We start from the raw sequence: 18,678 nt of genomic DNA on the forward strand, positions 1-18,678 counted from the left end.
GCACCATACGGCTTGATCTTCATCTCTCTCTTATCCAGCCGCAGTCTGCCTAGGTGAGCTCATCTGGTTCCATGGTTGAAAGGACCACTGACTCCCAAAATTATATGTCCAGCCCAGTCCATTGCCTTGTGTATCTAACTTGAATATCCACTGCCTTCTCCACATCTCTACTGGATGTCTCATTGACCCCCAAGTGTAACAGGTCCAAAATCAAACTCTTGTAACCTCCCCCATCTCAGTCAGTGGCAACTCCATTTCTCCATTTCTAGGTCCCCACAACTTGGAGGCATTTCTCATATCCAATCTGCTGGCTCCATCTTCCATCCATATCTGTCCAGAATCTGACCACTACTCATTGCCTCAACCACTCCCACCCTGCCAGAGCTGCTGCCATTTCCCACCTGGATTATTCTTCCTGCTTCCACCCTTGTCCTTTTAGAGTCTACTCTTCATGTAGCATCTAGAGCCGTCAGCCCTCATGTTCCCTGGACCTCCCGCTTCACAACTATGGTCAGCTGTGTCCTCCACAGGCAAGTCCCTCCCCCAGCAGTGTCTGTGGCTCCGTTCCTACCTCCTCTAAAGTCTCTCCTTAAGTATCACTTTCCCATCTACTTTAAATTGCAACACCCCACACATTTCTTATCCCTCTTCTGTGCTTTATTTTCCTCCATAACACACATTGCCACTTGATATTCTTTTAAAAAAAATTTTTTTAAACATAACAAACACAAATATTCTTACCATATGATCATTCCATTCTACATATATAATCAGTAATTCAAAATATCATCACATAGTTGTATATTCGTCATCATGATCATTTCTTTGAACATTTGCATCAATTCAGAAAAAGAAATAAAAAGAAAACAGAAAAAAATTCATACATACCATACCCCTTACCCCTCCCTTGCATTGATCACTAGCATTTCAATCTACTAAATTTAACATTTGTTCCCCCTATTATTTATTTTTATTCCATATGTTTTACTCATCTGTCGAGAAGGTAGATAAAAGGAGCATCAGATAGAAGGTTTCAAAATCACACAGTCACACTGCGAAAGCTATATCATTCTACAATCATCTTCAAGAAACATGGCTACTGGAATACAGCTCTACATTTTCAGGCAGTTCCCTCCAGTCTCTCTGTTACACCTTAACTAAAAAGATGTTATCTATTTAATGTGTAAGAATAACCTCCAGGATAATCTCTTGACTCTGTTTGAAATCTGTCAGCCATTAACACTTTATTTTGTCTCATTTCGCTCTTGCCCCTTTTGGTCGAGAAGGTTTTCTCAATCCCTTGATACTGAGTCCCAGCTCATTCTAGGATTTCTGTCCCACATTGCCAGAAAGGTCCACACCCCTGGGAGTCATGTCCCAAGTAGAGAGAGGGAGGGCAGTGGGTTTGGTTGTCGTATTGGCTGAGAGAGGCCACATCTGAGCAATAAAAGAGGTTCTCTTGGGGGTGATCTTAGGCCTAATTTTAAGTAGGCTTAGCCTATCCTTTGCAGGGTTAAGTTTCATATGAATCATATGAATAAACCCCAAGACTGGGGGCTCAGCCTATTGCTTTGGTTGTCCCCACTGCTTATGAGAATATCAAGAATTCTCCACTTGGGGAAGTTGAATTTTCCCCCTTTCACACCATTCCCCCAAGGGGACTTTGCAAATCCTTTTTATTCACTGTTCAAATCCTTAAGGAATTTATCAGGGCATCACTCTGGACAAACCTACAAAATCTCATGTCCTATTTAAGGTTCCATGTACTTATGGTGTTCAATTAAGCTGTCCACATAAGTTATATTAGGAAATGCACTAGATAAAATATAAATTTTGTACCAAATAAATATTTTTTGCTTTAGTCTCACCCATAAGTTAAAATTTTAAAATATGTAATTACCATCTATTTTCAACACCCTGCAGTATTGACATTCCTTTGTTCTTCCTCATGCAAAAACATTTTTAAATTTGTACATTTAGTCACAACTCAATATTCCTTATAATTCTTCATGTCATTTGTTTATTATCAAATTCTCTCTACTTGCAACTGCCCCCACCTACTCCCAGCCAACATCCTCTCAATTGGATTAAAGCTCCAGCCTTCTCACCATCCTTCCTCCTTCCCAGTCTACTGTCAGTTTGGCAGTTAGCATAGCACTTTGAAGCATCAGATCATGTCACTTGAGTTTCCTAGGACTATGGTAACAAAATACCACAAATGGGGAGGCTCAATGCAATGCACACCTATTGTCTCTTGGTTCTGGAGGCCAGAAGTCTAAAATCAAGGTATCACCAGGCCATGTTTCCTCTGAAACCTGGAAAAGGAGTGTGATGGTTAGGTTCTGATGTCAGCTTAGCCAGGCGATGATGCCCCGTTGTCTGGACAGGCAAGAACTGGCCTAACCATTGCTGCAAGGATATATAAACCAGAAGGCTGGTTTATTAAATCATCAGTCAGCTGATTGCAGCTGTGGCTGATTACATCTATGCTCAGCTAAGGGCGTGTCTCCTACAACTGAGATAATCTAATCAGTTGAAACTTTTTAAGGGAGAGAGAAGACTTTTTCACTGCTTCTGCAGCGAGCAAGCCTCTCCTGTGGAGTTTGTCAAGACCCTTCATCGAGCTGCCAGCTTCACAGCCTGCCCTAGGCTTTTGGACTTTTCCATTCCCACGATTGCATGAGACACCTTTATAAATTTCACATTTACAGATATCACCTGTTGGTTCTATTTCTCTAGAGAACCCTGACTAATGCAGGGATGATCCTTCCTTACCGCTTCCTAGCTTCTGATGGTTTGTTGGCAATCATCTTGGTACCTTCTCTTGTGGCTGTCTAACTCTGAATCTCTGCTTCCATTGTTACTTGGTGTTCCCATGCATATGTGTCTTTTCTCCCTTCTTATAAGACACCAGTCATGTTGGATTAAGGCCCACCCTAATTCAATTTGGCCTCATCTTAATGAATAACATCTTCAAAAGTCCTATTTCCAAATAGGTCACATTCACAGGACTGGGGTTAAGACTGAACATTCCCTTTTGGGGGAAACAATTCAATCCATAACGTCACTGATTCACTCAAAACCCCAATGGTTCCTCAATCCCTGCAAAATAAAAGACGTAGTCCTCCCCTGGGCCAATGGGTCCAGTTCCATCTCAGGGCTTTTGCACTCACTGTCCCCCCATGTGGCACACTCTTCCCCAGGCAGCCACATGCCTGGCTTCTTCCCCTCCTTGGAAGTCTTTCCTCAAATATCATTATCTTAATTAGGCATCTTCTGGCCATTCTATTTTAAATTGCAACCTACTTCCCTCCTCACCACCACTTTTCCCAACTTTATTTTTCTGCATAACACTTATCTCTCTCTAACGTACCATATACTTTAACTATGCATTTGTTTATTGCCTCCTCTCCCCCATCTAGAATATAAACTCCATGAGAGCAGTGACTTTTTTTTCTGTTTTCTTCTCTGCTTTATTCTCAGAATTTGATACCTAGAAATGGTCAGTAAATAATTGTTGAATGAATAAGAATATAAGTGCTAGTCTACTTAAATACAATAATCATTTAATCTTCACAACAAACTTATTAGGCTGGCTGAATTATTATACCTGCTTGACAGATGAAGACACTGAAGTAAAGGGGCTGGTTAGGTAACGTGCCCCAGATCATACAGCAATCTAGAATAGAACTGGAGCTCAGGTAGTCTGGTTCCACAGCTGATAACCTATCTCAAATTGAATGTGGGCCCATGGAGCTCTTAATTCCACTCAAATTGCTCTTTCCCTAGTTTTTCCCATCTCAGTGTTACCCCAATGACCCTAGTGCTCACGCCAAAAACCTGTGGCACCCCTGATTCCTGACCCCTCCCAATATTCAATCTATCAGAAAGTCTTATCTACTTTATCTCCAACATATATCTGAATCTGTCACTTTGTCCCTTTACACTGCCACCACAGTCTCTCCCTGCAGAACTGTATAGCCTCCTGAGTGGTTTCTTCTCCCGTCCCCGAATAATCTACTTGTCACATAGCCAATGATCTCTTAAAATTATAAATCAAATCCTGGGACTCTCCTGCTTAAAATATCCTAGTCTTTTCCATCATCCTTAGGATAATCCAGTCCTTCCCTGACCTACCTAGCTGCTCCCCTACCCGGCCCCTGCAGGACTCTCTGACCTCATCTCCGTCTGGCCCACTGGATCCCTCCACTTCAAACTCACCAACCTGCTACTGGGCTTCAGATTTCATCCCAGTTGTTCCTTCTGCTGTGTACACTCTTCCCCTAGGCTGCATGGCCAGTCTCTGCTGGAATGTCACCTCCTCAGGGACACCTTCCCTGACCATCTAATCTGATTAGTTTCTCTGTCCCCCAATCTCTTTTTTATCATACTGCCCCATTTTATTTTGTGTTCTACATAGCATGTGTTAAATGAAATCAGAAAGAAAGATAGATGATAAAGACTGAGCTGGTATACTCTAGGAATGCCTAGCGTGTATAATGATAGTGACTAAATGTACACATTTAAAACATGTTTTTGCGTGAGGAAGAACATAGGAATGTCATTACTGCAGGGTGCTGAAAATAGATGGTAATTAATATTTTAAAATTTTAACTTCTGTGTGGGACTAAAGCAAAAAAATGTTTATTTGGTACAATATGTATATTTTGACTAGTGCATTTCCTAATATAATTTATGTAGACAGCTTAATAAGTACATGGAACCTTGAGTAGGACGTGAGATTTTGTTGGTTTGTCCAGAGTGATGCCCCGATAAATCCCAGAGTGATTTGAACAGTGAATAAAAAAGTATTTGCAAAGTCCCCTTCGGGGAATGATGAGAAAGGGGGGAAATTCAACTTCCCCAAGCTGAATTCTTGATATTCTCACAAGCAGTGTGGACAACCAAAGCAATAGGCTGAGTCCCCCAATATTGGGGTTTGTTCACATGAAACTTAACCCCACAAAGGAGAGGTCAAGCCTACTTAAAATTAGGCCTAAGAGTCACCCCCAAGAGAACCTCTTTTGTTGCTCAGATGTGGCCTCTGTCCAGAGGACAAAACAAGCAAACTCACCACCCTGCCCCTGTCTACATGGGACATGACTCCCAGGGGTGTGGACCTTCCTGGCAACGTGGGGCAGAAATCCTGGAATGAGCTGAGACTCAGCATCAAGGGATTGAGAAAACCTTCTCGACCAAAAGGGGGAAGAGTGAAATGAGAGTTGTGTCAGTGGCTGAGAGATTTCAAACAGAGTCCAGAGGTTATCCTGGAGGTTATTCTTATGCATTAAGTAGATATCACCTTGTTATTCAAGATGTAATGGAGAGGCTGGAGGGAACTGCCTGAAAATGTAGAGCTGTGTTCCAGTAGCCATGTTTCTTGACAATTATCATTGTCTAATGATATAGCTTTCACAATGTGACTGTGTGATTGTGAAAACCTTGTGTCTGGTGCTCCTTTTATCTATCTTATCAACAGATGAGTAAAACATATGGAATAACAGACAAGTAAAACATATGGAATAAAGATGAATAATAGAGGGAAAATGTTAAAGTAAATTTGGAGTGATTTGCTAGTGATCAGTGACAGGGAGGGGTGGGGGGTATGGTATGTATGAATTTTTTTCTGTTTTCTTTTTATTTCTTTTTCTGAATAGATACAAATGTTCCAAGAAATGATCATGATGATGAATATGCAACTATGTGATGATATTGTGAATTACTGATTATATATGTAGAACAGAATGATCAAAAGTTACAAATGTTTGCATTTGTTTGGTGTTTAAAAAATTTTTTAATTAATTTAAAAAATGATCATGGTGATGAGTATGCAGCTATGTCATGATATGGTGGGCCATTAATTGTACACCTTGTATGGACTGTATATGTGTGAAGATTTCACAATAAAAATATTTTTAAAAAAAGATTCGTGTGTTCATTTTTTATTAAATTTGTCTCCTCCCTAGAAAACATAAGCTTCATAAGCACTGAGATCTTGTTTTTTTTTCAAATGAACAGACTCTTGTTTGTTTTGTTTGCACCTATGTGAACAGTGCCTAGCACATAGGTGCACAATAAATGTTTATCGATTACACATTTAAAGGTAATGATTTACAAAGTCTAACTGATCCTCACATGTATGGAGCAGACTCCAGTGGGTTGCATTTCATTTTTAATAACAAATGAGCAAATTGTCTCACAGATGTGACATGATTTATTTGTCTCACATTCTTGGAAATGTAAGTTTTCTCAGTTTCCTGCTAGTACAAATAAAGCTGTTATAAACATCCTTAAAGAAGCACATAAATCTTTGGGTTCATTTTTTGTTTGTTTTTTATTCTTATAAAGGTTTTTTTTTCGCACGGACTAGCACTGGGAATTGACCCCGGGTCTCCAGCATGGCAGGCGAGAACTCTGCCTACTGAGCCAGGGTGGCCCACTGGTGTTCTTTTTTGTTTGTTTATTTAACGTAACCCCCTAAAGTTACAAGCTTGGGTAAAGGAAATGAGCGTTAAAGGCTCTTGATACATTTGTAAAATAGTTTCCAATAAGACTGAACAGCAATGCAACATTCTCTCTTCCTTGAGCACCTGGGAGAAAACTGCTTTGTGAGAGCTTAAGGTTTCTAAAAACTTTGTAACTTTCTTCACATTTTTCATTTTACTCTGTTCCTCTAAATTTATTAGAGCTTACAAATTGTTGAAAACTTCAAAAAGAAAAGAACTGGAAGGCAATGTTGTACTCCAAACAGCTGTAAGGAAAGAAACAAACCATGTTGAGCCCCTATTATAGCTCAAGCTGTATATGGATCATCACCTTCGCTTCTCTTGGAGTGGACATTATAATCCCTGCTCTTCCAGGGTTAACCTTTTATGATTTTAGGCCTCTAGTTCTTCCACTATAATGAAAGGTCCTTGAGGGCAGGAACCTTATCTCGCTTATGGCTGGCCCAGACTGTGGCTTGTGCTAGGTACTCAATTATATTTGTTGAATGGAAGATGAACTGAATTGGAGGGTGATAAGGAGTTTGGAAGTTTGGGGAAGTAGTGGGTAGAATGCAAGACAAGACTCTACCTCAGAAAACTACTAGAGAAACCTATTTTCTGTGCCATTTATGTTTAATTGTCTAATTATTTCTTTTACATCATCCCTTATACAATAAAGTTATTTTTTATTCAAGGGATGTTCTTAATCTCGATTTTAAGAAAATTCACTGAAGTTGCCCTCTCAGTTGATGCTAATATGTAGTTACTGTCATTGTGTCCGAATTTTGGTGAGCTGTTTTTGTTCTTCTGAGACCCCTGGTATACAAAGCTGGTCATGAGGGAGGAAATAAGTGGAACCTTTGCATCAAAAGCCAGGATTCCTCGAGTGTGAAGAACCTTTATTCCCCTTCATTTCTTCTGCCCCGAATTAGGTGCTGCATTGGGTGCTGGTGATAAGGGGCAAAACAAGCCCTTCCCTCAAGGGGCTTCCATGTAATGGGGGTGACAGTCATGCAAACATTTAAAGTATGTAAGTGCTTATATAACACTTACTATGAGCCAGGCACTGTTCCAAGTGTTCTATATTTACTAACTTATTTAACCTCTACAACATGATCTATTTGGAAAAAGCAAATAGATAAGGACTGGCAGATAGGGCCATAATGAGGGCAAAGGAGCAAGAAATGTGGCTGAAGACCTAAGTTTGTTGTATTTAGGAGGTGGGACTTCCTTCCCAGCTTTCTGCTGGGAATTATGTGATCAGTTTTTCATCTCACAAGATTAGTAATGAGGGTGACCTGGAAAATAAATTAGAGAAGGGCTGAGTGGAGGTGGAGACTTCTCAAGACAAGAGACAGGAGGATCTGAAATAAGACAGAGGCAGTAGGAATGAAGAAAAAGGGGGTGGGCTTGAAGGTCATAAAGGAAATAGAACTGATTAGACTTGATGATGGGTTAGAGTTGGAGAGTCTAGAAGGGAGAGTTAGGGTGATGTCCTGGGTTTCTCACTCATGGATGGACAAGGGCGCCATGCAGAGAAACAGAATCCAGGAGGAGGGGCAGAACATAGAAAGGAAGCTCATTAGACTTTCACGCATGCCTAATTTGAGGTGCCTTTGGGACCTTCAACAAATGTCCTGTGGGCAGCTATGAGTGTGCATCAGCTCAAAAGGTCGATCTGGGGTAGACACAGAGATCTTGGAACTTATCTCTGGGAATGGAGGAGTTAGCCAAAAGAAAGGGTAGTCTCACTGAAGTCCTGTGAGGTCGGCGGGGCTGGTAATTAAGGCACAGTTACAGAACGTATCGTGCGCCAGGTCCTATGCTTGCTAATGGAGACGAGAGACACCAGGAAGGGTGACAAGGAGACAGGCAAGTAAACAGTCCATCACATTACGGGAAGGCGCGAGAAATCGCACAACAGAAATTTGAAAAAGATAACCATTTCACTTTACATTTATTTTAAACCCACACGATACAGAGAAGACATAAAATACAGAAAGGCACAAAAAACGTACCCACAGTGCCACATCCAGAGCCATCCAGAGCTAACAGTCTCAAACTTCGTACTTCATTTTTTAAAGGCGGACGCCCTCTTCTGTTTTGTCAAAGGAACAGCCGAATTCTTTAGACGCGGGTTTGAGGCCGGGATTTAGGGAAGCGGAAGTAGACCGAGCCTCGCTTTACAGACCAGGCAGTCGACCCCAGCGGCCGCCCGAGGTAGCGGGGAGCGAGGCCCGGGGGCGGCGAGCCGACGGCCGGGCGGGGGCGTGCTCTTGCGGCGGAACGTCACGTTCCCTCGGCCTGGCGGCCCATTGGTTCTCTGTTACTGCCTTTTCCGGGGCAAGGGAACCAGGAGCAAAGCCGGAAGTGACGTAACCTCAGGCTTCAAGAGTGCGGCGGCGTTAAAGGAAGAGCGGCCTAGTGCCATTAGAGCCGGCCGGCTTCTCCTTTCAGGCTCCAGCCCGAGCGAGAAGACCCCCGCCCCCCGCCCCCACCCCATCCCGAGTTCTGGATGTCTGCGGAAGGGGGCTGGGTCGGCTCGCGAAGCATCCGGCTCAGGCCTAAATATCGCAGTCACTGAGCGCCGCCTGGGAGGAGTCGGGCAGGCCCCCCTTGTGGGGGAAACGCGGAGGGACCGTCCCGGGGCGGAGACCGCTGGCCATGGCCACGCCCCCGGGAGCCGGTCCCGCCGCTCTGCGCTTCGCGGCTGCAGCCAGCTGGCAAGTCATGTGCCGACGTCGCGTGGAGTTTTTCCCGCGCGTACTGGAGTTTCTGCTATCCCTTCGCGCGGCTGCTCCCGGTCTGGTTCGCTTCCGGCACCATGAACGCCTATGTATGGGCCTAAAGGCCAAGGTATTGGAGCCAGTAGGACCTGGATGAGGAGCCGGGTGAGGGTCTGACGACGGGCGACAGCTTAGGAGTGGGACAGGTTGGAAAAGGGCAGCTTGCCCCCCGAGTAGGGATTCTGAACTCATTACCACACATATTTTCACAGTTGGTGGTGGAGCTGATTCTGCAGGGCCAGCCTTGGGCCCAGGTCCTGGATGCCCTGAATCATCACTTCCCGGAATCTGGACCTCTACTGCGGGATCCCAAAGCTGTGAGTAAACCCTCGACCTAGAAACCTAATCCCAGTTACACTTGGTGCAAAAAATTGCCACTCTTCTCAGCCATTGAACCCTGGGGCCCTAACTTGTTTGCCTTCCTTATCAATGAGCAGACAAAGCAGGATCTGATGAAGATCTTAGAGGCACAGGAAACCTTTTGCCAGCAGGTGAAGCAGCTGGCAGAGGCTCCTGTGGATCTGGCCTTGAAGCAACAGGTGAGACTGGCTGATTTGGAGGCAATTATGTGGCTCCTATCTTCTCTGGTCCTCTTCTGACCTGCTTCACTCATTCCTTCCTGCAGGAACTTGAACAAGAATATGGGGAACCCTTTATGGCTGCCATGGAAAAGCTGTTTTTTGAATACTTGTGTCAGCTGGAAAAAGCACTGCCTACACTGCAGGCACAGCAGGTTTTGTTGGGGCAAAACACTTTTAAGTGCAGAGTATGGGTTGGTTGTGTCAAGAACTGTGGTCTTTATACCTCTTTCTCTGCTCACAGCTTCAAGATATGCTGAGTTGGATGCAGCCTGGAGTTTCTATCACATCTTCTTTTGCCTTGAGCCAATATGTGGTGGACATGGGCTGGCCACTTGCAGGTACTAGGACCATCTGGGAAAACTAGGACTTGAGGGGTGGGGGTATAGTTTTGGGACAGCCTGTTATTAGAATAGTTGCCTAGGCTGGAGACAAAAGAAACCAGACTGTGTTGATTTGTTGCTATCTGTTCTCTTTATAAAGAGCCTCATTTTCTCTTCCAGAGTGCTCTATTAGTGATACAGTGAACATGACAGAGCCTACAGAGCAGAATCCTCCTCAGCAACCAAGCCTAAAGGAAACTCTTCTGCCAAAAGCCAAGCCTGATCCTTACTTTCCTCAGCAACCAGCCTCAAGGAAACTCCCAGAACCCTTGGCCGGCCACCACTTCAATCTGGCTCCTTTAGGCCAACGAAGAACCCAGTCCCAATGGATGTCCACTCGCGGAGGTCATAAAGAACGCCCCACAGTTATGCTGTTCCCCTTTAGAAACCTGGGCTCACCTGCCCAGGTCACATCTAACCCTGAGATCAGGGGGAAACATAGGACACACCCAGCAGATTCAACAAGTGCTGTGGACACAAGGACAGCCTACACTGGAAAGCCCAAGAGTCCATCCCAGACCCTGGGGGGAAAAGCTCTGAAGGAGAACCCAGTTGACTTATCTGCCTCAGAGCAAAAGGAGTGAGTGGAACAGAGTTGCTTCTCACTACCTGGCATATGTTCCTTGCCTGCTTTCTCTTACCCTTTCTTCTTTGCTTGCTCCCACTTCAGGAATTGCTTGGATTGCCCCCTAGACCCCCTGAGACTGTCATTGTCTCCTCCTAGGGCCAGGAATCCAGGTATATTTCCTGAATTAGGGTTGGCTCAAGCTGCCTCTTGGGGACTCTGAGGGCCTGTATTTACTAAAGGAATAGTTTGATTCTGATTTTCCTCCTACAGTCTGTCTTCCATCTCTGTGCAGCCCTGTCATTACCATAGGGGACTTGGTTTTGGATTCTGATGATGAAGAGAATGGCCAGAGGGATGGGAAGGTAAGTAGGAAGGAGCAGAAAGTTGGGGGAAGGGATGGGCAGAACATGATGAGAAATCCATATGCCCTAGAATATGGAGGACTTAGGAAATAATTTAGGATGATGATAGGACTTTCCTGCTCTCCCTTCTCTACAGGAGACTCTGGAAAACTACCAGAAGACGAAGTTTGACACTCTGATCCCCACTTTCTGTGAATACTTTTCCCATTCTGGCCCCAGTGCCATGCCTGTCCCTTCACACAACCATACGGACAGCCCTAGACCCATATAATAGGACTAAGAGTTGGTCTATGCTCTGCCTTTCTCCTTCCTCCTCAGCTCTACAAGCAGTTTAGTGGGAATGAAGTGGAAGCCCAGCTTGGGTTGCCTGACTACACTGCTACACTTGCTTTGTAATGCTTGCTAATTAAACTTTGGATTTATTAAAACATCATCTTGGTGTGAGGAAAGGGAATTAAAGCTACCATACGGTCAATGCAGGTCATTCCTTAGAGACAGAACTGGTCTCTCTCAAGGATTGGAAGAATCCCTTTGCCATTTTCCCTCCCTTGGAAAGTGTTATCCAGATGTGCCCAGAACGGTTACTGGGTTTGAAAGCTGGAAAGAGAAATGTTCTTTTGCTGTTCTGCAAATACGTATGTGTGTATGCGGGTCCTATTGCCAGAATATACTTTGTAAGTATATTTTGTAAGTTGTATGCTTTGTAAGTTGCCACGGGAAAAAATACACATTGTCCATAACCCCCAGGGCAGATGGCCAGTGCCCACTCTACCTCCCCTCACCAGCACCCAGATGCCAGCCTTGTACAGTGAGCCCTGGGGTCTTTTTAGTCATTGGGATTTCTCTCAAATACATTAACACTGTTTCTGTGCTTTTAAGATTCAGAGGTCTCATTTAATGGAGCTGATTAAGAAAACATGATTCTAAAAGCCTGCCTCTTCCAGGCCAAGACTATATAAGACACCTATGTATGAATCAGTGCCTCTTCCTTTGAATAATCTTCAGGATACTGATCCCCAGATTCCATTTGATTGCTTTACTTCATTTTCTCAGTCTGTCTTCCTTGCTTCTGCCCCAGCGAGTGTTGTGGGCATTTTATGTGTGAAGAGAATGGCGAGATACTGCAGAAGCCCTCGGAGTGAGATGACAGGAAATAACCAAAAAGTAAATAGCCACAGTAGCTGGAATCAGCAAGGGACCCACTTGAGGGGGCGGATTCTGTAGCGGGGTGCTCATGCCTTGGAAAGGCAGAACTGCTCAGGTCTAGTTGTCATCACTGAAGATTGGGTTCACCTGCTGGGTGACACGGATGAAGGTAGTTCTCCGGCTCAGCTCCTTCAGCTTAGCTGCTCCGACATAGGTACAAGTGGAGCGGATCCCTCCAAGGATGTCTCGGATGGTGTGTTCCACATTCCCTTTAAAGGGGACTTCCACTGTCTTTCCCTCTGAGGCCCTTGGTGTGTGGAAAAAATGTATTACCTTCTCCTGGATTCTTTAAACCCAATAACTCTTCCCAGTCTCTGGCATTTAGCCCCTGTTCCCCACCCTCTCCCACCCCAAGAACTCTACCATTCATCTCCCAATTTCCCAGCAAACATGAGTTCTCTCACCACCCTGCTTAGGTTCCACACGTACCTGTACTCAGCCACACCGCCAGCATACTTCTTCATGGCCATTTCAGAACTCATTCCGTAAAAGAGCTTGTACTTCTTGCCATCCCTCTCAATGAGCTCACCACCTGACTCACTGTGCCCAGCCAGCATGCCACCCAGCATCACAAAGTCAGCCCCTGCCCCTGTTAGCATCAAGGAGAGGGGAAAGTGTGAAACAGGCCCAGGTACCCACGTGCCCACCCTCAGAAGCAACTCACTAAATTCTCAGCCCTCACAATGATTGAAGCATCTTCCTGGGTCTGTTTCCTTGACTGGTCTAGAACCCACACAAACCTGCTTTCCTAAGTGGGTCTGATTTCCCCAAGAATTTAAAAAGAGCTGGAGATTTTCTAGCTAACCTCTGTTCTCTCTTTTATACTGCTTTCACCATCGTCTGGCCATTTTCTTTTTTACTGTGCCCAGCAGAACAAGACTCACTTTAAGTGCTCCAAGAGCCAGTCTCCAACTTTACTGAGTAAGGATCACCTGGGAAACCGTGAAACAATGCAGATTTGCAGGACCACTCCCCTGAGCCTGATTTTGTAGGTCTGGGGTGGGGCTCAGGAATCTACATTGTCCAACAATCCAGGAGGTGGATGGTCCTTGATACATACAGTACATATCAGGTGTCAGGGTTTGCCCTGCTGGCTTGCTTCAGGTGACCCCAAAGGTTTCTGCAATACCAATTCATATTATGAAGAAATCTGAAAGGCTTTCTGAAGCTCCTCCTAGCCTGATCCTGGACCCTTATTTGTGACTCATCCTCATTACAAAATCATCCTTTTGGGCCCTCCCAGCCCCCTTACCGAAAGCCTTGGCCACATCCCCAGGACAGCTGCAGCCTCCATCCTGCAAAGTGAGGAACGCTATAAGGGGACGTGGGTGATCCAAACATTCTCAGCAGTGTCTCAGTGGCCCACCTCAAAATTGGCAGAACCCAGGAGTTCTGATCCATCTCTTCCAGAACTTCTATAACCAGCAGAAAACCCCGATGTCTGACAACCTCACCCCCCACCCTGCCCGTGGGCCTTACTGAAATGATGTGGCCTTTGAGACCATGAGCAGCATCTGCACACTCCATTACTGCACTGAGCTGTGGATACCCCACTCCAGTTTTCTTCCGGGTGGTACACACAGAGCCTGGGAAGAATGTGACAAGGATGAGACTGAAGTGTGCCACAGGTGCTTTGCCACCAAAAGGGCAACAAATGGCCCCCGGTGAAGTAGATTACCTGGTCCAATTCCCACTTTGATGATGTCAGCCCCTGAGAGAATCAGTTCTTCCACCATCTCACCTGTTACCACATTCCCTGCCTGAAACAGAGTGACAGCATCCTTAAGAATCAGAAATAGAGAAGAGATTCTCTGGCTTCAGGGAAGGGGGAAGGCATGGTAATGTAAGCTAAATACCCATCTGTCCAGCTGTAATTACTTTTTGATCGGCAATACAAGGAGAGACCCCTCAATGCTTGAAGAAAATGAAGACTTTTCATCACTCCCCTAAGCTTGTAAAAAAAAAATTATTTCATGAGACCTCTTCTATACGATTGTAGTACATGTCCACTTCAGTGGTCAGATGTGTATCACAAGTATGTACAATGTGAAAACGTTCTATAACTTGGTGAATGATACCTGGAAACTGAACTTACAAAGGCTGTATGAGTCAAGGGGTCAGAAATATTGCATTGATCCATAAATACATATTTTTAAGCATAGAACCATGGATAAGTCACCCACTGACATGATTAGATGGAGTGGGAATACCATAATGTAGCAAGGGAGAAATTATCCAGTGTAACAAAATGGAGTACAGAGAAAACGCAGGAAGAATGGGAAAAGGTCAGGTATGTACCAATTACAGGGTAACAGAAACGTACCATGATGGTGTGTTGGGGGAAACGCTTCCGCACATCCTTTACACATTCAACAAAGTGTTCAGAGTAGCCATTTGCCACATCCAGGCATATATATTTCACCTGGGGAACAGCTTCCAGGATCTGCTCCAGCTGCTCAAAGTCAGAAGAACCTGTCCCTGAGCTGGCTGCCAAATGCTGTGAGAGAAATGGCCATTGGCACAGAAGACATTAAACTAGCCTGTAACATCAGATCTGGTAAGCATCAGCAGGGATGGGCAGGTGAGGGTTGGTCCCCAGGAAACCAAAAGAGACTCCTGGAAAACTGGGAAAAGGAAAGAAGCAGGGTAGGCCCAATGTTACCTCAAGACAGTCAGTATTCTGAACAGCAAACTCTTTCCATTGTTCAAGGCTGTAGTGCTTATGGACAGCAGTGAAGAGGGAGAACTGGGGAAAAGAAAGAATGCCATCAAAAAGAAGTGAATTTCATTATGGTCCCTTTTTTTCTAGAAACAGAACTTTATGCTATTTAATCTAAGGGAGGAGAGGACTGAAGTTTGGAAAGACACTTGATGAAGACAAGCTGGGATTTTAGTTCAACCATTATTCTTCCTACAAATCCCAATAGAACATTTCCCACCACAAAGTACAAGTCACCTGGATAGGAGTCACTTGCTGACACACACTTGGCTTCCAACTTAAAAGGTGACAAGGATAAGCTTATGGTGTACTAGAACAAACAGCAGACATGGAAGAAGCATGAAGAGGCTGAAGGAGCCAGTATCTACCTGTACTGATAAGCCTCTACACCTGCGGTAACCTAGAAGTAAACTAACCTATTTTTGGTATCTTCTGGTCCATTTATCAGCAGTAATTCCCTGAGTCTAGATATCCACAAAAGGTAAGGTCTTTTTTAAAAAATTTTTTTATTAATTAAAAAAACAACAAACAAACAAAAACATTAACATATCATTCCATTCTACATATATAATCAGTAATTCTTAATATCATCACATAGTTGCATATTCATCATTTCTTAGAACATTTGCATCGATTTAGAAAAAGAAATAAAAAGACAACAGAAAAAGAAATAAAACCATAACAGAAAAAAAAGATTATACATACCATACCCCTTACTCCTTGCTTTCATTTACCACTAGCATTTCAAACTAAATTTATTTTAACATTTGTTCCCCCTATTATTTATTTTTATTCCATATGTTCTACTCGTCTGTTGATATGGTAGATAAAAGGAGCATCAGACACAAGGTTTTCACAATCACAGAGTCACATTGTGAAAGCTATATCATTGTTCAATCATCCTCAAGAAACATGGCTACTGGAACACAGCTCTACATTTAAAAGGTAAAGTCTTAATTAACAGAGCTGATAAGGTGCTACCCAGTTGTTTCTCCATTTCCACTGCTGTAAAGGACAAATTTTGTTGGGACATGGACCAAACTGATAAGTCTCTCATCAGACTAATATTCCCTAGCTCAATAAATTGCAAACAATATTCCAGTACTTTGAGAAAGGCTCTCAGGCCTCTCTAAATGCCACTGTTTGTGCTTTAAAAGCACACAAATGCAAATAGACAACAGACAGTAGTTAGGTAAGAAAAATCTTGCAACTAACAAGGAACCTAAAGAAGTCATGCATCAGCCAACAACAGGAAGTGCTCTCTCTCCTCACTCAGAGATCATTAAGTAGCTAAAGCTGGTCTTGAATTCAGCTTTCTCAGCAACACTCTGCCCTCAACATGCTGACAGACTAAGAAAAATCACTCTAGGATGTCAGCAGACCTTCTTGGAGATACAGTGGCATAGTGTGGCATGATCACATCCAATTACATAGCAAGCTAGAGGTTTAGAAAAAGATGCTTACTGGCACCCAGCCAGTAGAACCATAGACTTGCTTCTATGTCTAAAATCTGATTTCCTTAGCACCCATTAGCAATACTGATTGCTAAAAAAATAAAACTTAATTTTTGTTGTTGTTGTTGTTGTTGAAAAGCCAATCTCAAAGCATCAAGACAGAGTTCCCATCAAGGTCCAGGTATTAGAGCATGCTGGCACTGAAGTCAGATTCCCCATTCCCCAACTCCACTGGATAAGGCAGGCAGATCACAGGCAACAACAGGATTTTTAAGCAATTAGTGAATCACAACAGGAATAAAGTCTATTAAAACTGCATAACTGTCAATCTTGGAGAAATGACAGCAGACATTCCACAAAGACTTACGCAATCAAAACAAAGAAATGTAGATGAAGTCCTTAAGGCTAACAGAGCCATAAATGGCAACACAATCCACCAACCAGGGCTACACAGATTAACCAGCCAAAGACAAGTGTTCTCAGAGTGCCCAGGTAACTATCTACCTTCTCAGCTACAAGAATAGAACCAGGTAATGATACTGAGAGGAGCAGCATCTTCCATTTTGAAAGTGAATAACAACCTGTATATGAGAAAAAACATTCCATTTTTGGCAAATCCCAGTAATACCCAGGAACCTAGGACTTAAAAAGAAAAAAAGAGTAAGGAAAAGTGGATAGTAGGCATACAAGGAAATGAATAAGCTTCTTCACTCTAGGATCTTCTAATGAGGATTTTTTTGAGTCCTCAAACAGTATGTAATTTCTAGACTAAAAGAGTGAATGCTCAGTGGTCTAACTGGAGGAATGCATGTGACTGGGAGGGCATGGCCTTGGAACTAGGGAAAATTGGCAGGGTATATAAACCATTGGATAGGAGAAAAGAGAACGTTCTGTTCATTTATCAGAAAAATGGGGGCAAAACAGCTTTAAACTCCCTAATTCAGATGGCCCTTTGAACTTGTCAGGTGAAGGGGCCTTAGCATTGGAGAAAGTAGTAAATAAGAGCATCCTGACTGCTAGTTGCCAGAGAGAGCTAACTTGGGGGAGGGTGGGGTGGGGATACAGACACCTCTGCAGTCAACTGGGGCAAGTGGACACCACTGAGGAAGGGTTATGAAGGAAATCCTACCTTACAGAGAACCTTCGCCATTTCAAAGGTGCCCACAGTATCCATATTGGCAGCAATGATAGGGATCCCTGAGTACTCTTGTTTTGAGTTCCGAAATGAAAAGTATCTTGTGAGATCCACCTGCAAGTATCAATAGGAAACTGAGCATTTCCTTCATCCAAGAAACGTGTATTACATGAGGACAAGAGCCAGGCACCTTTCTCCGTTCTAGCTCACTAGGGATTTGAAGTCCAGAAAGAACAACTAGAGAAGGAGGCTCACCTCACTTCGGGACTTAAGGGTGCTGCGTTTGGGCCTTAGCAAGACATCCTTGAAGTCCAATTTCACGTCATTGTCAATGTGAGGCATGGCGGGAGCCTCCGGGTAGCGACGAATCTGAGAGCTGTAAGGTAGGAAAAGTCAAGAGAGAGTTACCCAATCTTCCCCTTGCCCCTAAATGCCCTGTGAAGGCCGGAGTCAACAGCGTTCGTGTCCTAGCTTAAAGTTTAAGAAGGTCCGGGTAGAGGTCAAGAAGAGGTCCCTGAAGCCTGCCGCCTCTGATCTGTCCGCTGCTTGCGATTATCTTGGTATCTCCATCCCAGGTACTATTTGTTGGGGAGAATTGGTAAGGGATCAGCAGTGACCGTAAGGGTACATTCCCTGCCTGTTACTCTTCCTCTCCCGCCTCTGCAAAGAGTATCTTGGGGTAAGAGGCTGATTTGGGGGCGCGAAGGAATTGGGTCGGGGGACATAACCAGCTTCCGGAGTAGGGGTACCCACTTCCTGTTGCAGTGGCTGAGGTGGCAGTTGACCGCTGAGTCTCTGCCCTAGCAACCTGGCCTCGTGGGCTATGCCGTCAGGTTTCGCTAATAGCGGGCGAGAACTACTAACAGAGGAATTCCAGCTTCGGCAGCGGCTGGGCGAGGCCTTCTGGGTAACAGAGTCCGCACTCGGGGGTTGCTGTTGGACCTGAAGGGTGAGAGACTACAACTCCCAGCGTGGGGCGGGCGGAATTGCCTCTTGGCATGA

At 44.2% G+C, this 18,678-nt stretch overlaps 2 protein-coding genes across 6 annotated transcripts; one reads left to right on the forward strand and one right to left on the reverse strand.

Annotated features, from left to right (window-relative positions):
- The first annotated feature begins 8,860 nt into the window (after positions 1-8,860).
- TINF2 (TERF1 interacting nuclear factor 2) lies at positions 8,861-12,139 on the forward strand. Of its 3 annotated transcripts, none has more exons than XM_077127118.1 (9): positions 8,861-9,341; positions 9,484-9,588; positions 9,763-9,810; positions 9,897-10,004; positions 10,094-10,190; positions 10,353-10,812; positions 10,903-10,970; positions 11,071-11,162; positions 11,299-12,139. In XM_077127118.1, exons 1-9 carry the CDS (start codon positions 9,150-9,152, stop codon positions 11,431-11,433), a joined length of 1,305 nt encoding a protein of 434 aa, XP_076983233.1. In that variant the 5' UTR covers positions 8,861-9,149; the 3' UTR covers positions 11,434-12,139. The 3 variants fall into 3 exon arrangements, with proteins under 3 accessions (XP_076983233.1, XP_076983232.1, XP_076983234.1); XM_077127117.1 differs by having other exon boundaries at positions 9,709-9,810; positions 11,299-12,053; XM_077127119.1 differs by lacking the exon at positions 10,903-10,970 and having other exon boundaries at positions 9,709-9,810; positions 11,299-11,425.
- Positions 11,827-18,645, reverse strand: GMPR2 (guanosine monophosphate reductase 2). 3 transcript variants are annotated; one of them, XM_077127122.1, is made up of 10 exons: positions 18,541-18,645; positions 17,932-18,052; positions 17,671-17,790; positions 15,031-15,114; positions 14,692-14,865; positions 14,047-14,128; positions 13,848-13,954; positions 13,621-13,663; positions 12,798-12,957; positions 11,834-12,615 (listed from the first exon to the last, which is right to left on the reverse strand). In XM_077127122.1, exons 2-10 carry the CDS (start codon positions 18,016-18,018, stop codon positions 12,426-12,428), a joined length of 1,047 nt encoding a protein of 348 aa, XP_076983237.1. In that variant the 5' UTR covers positions 18,019-18,052; positions 18,541-18,645; the 3' UTR covers positions 11,834-12,425. The 3 variants fall into 3 exon arrangements, with proteins under 3 accessions (XP_076983238.1, XP_076983237.1, XP_076983236.1); XM_077127121.1 differs by having other exon boundaries at positions 11,838-12,615; positions 18,430-18,634; XM_077127123.1 differs by lacking the exons at positions 17,671-17,790; positions 17,932-18,052; positions 18,541-18,645 and adding an exon at positions 17,046-17,538 and having other exon boundaries at positions 11,827-12,615.
- Positions 18,646-18,678: the final 33 nt, after the last annotated feature.

The sequence above is a fragment of the Tamandua tetradactyla genome, chromosome 14, assembly GCF_023851605.1.
Source record: "Tamandua tetradactyla isolate mTamTet1 chromosome 14, mTamTet1.pri, whole genome shotgun sequence".
NCBI classification, from domain to species: domain Eukaryota; kingdom Metazoa; phylum Chordata; class Mammalia; order Pilosa; family Myrmecophagidae; genus Tamandua; species Tamandua tetradactyla.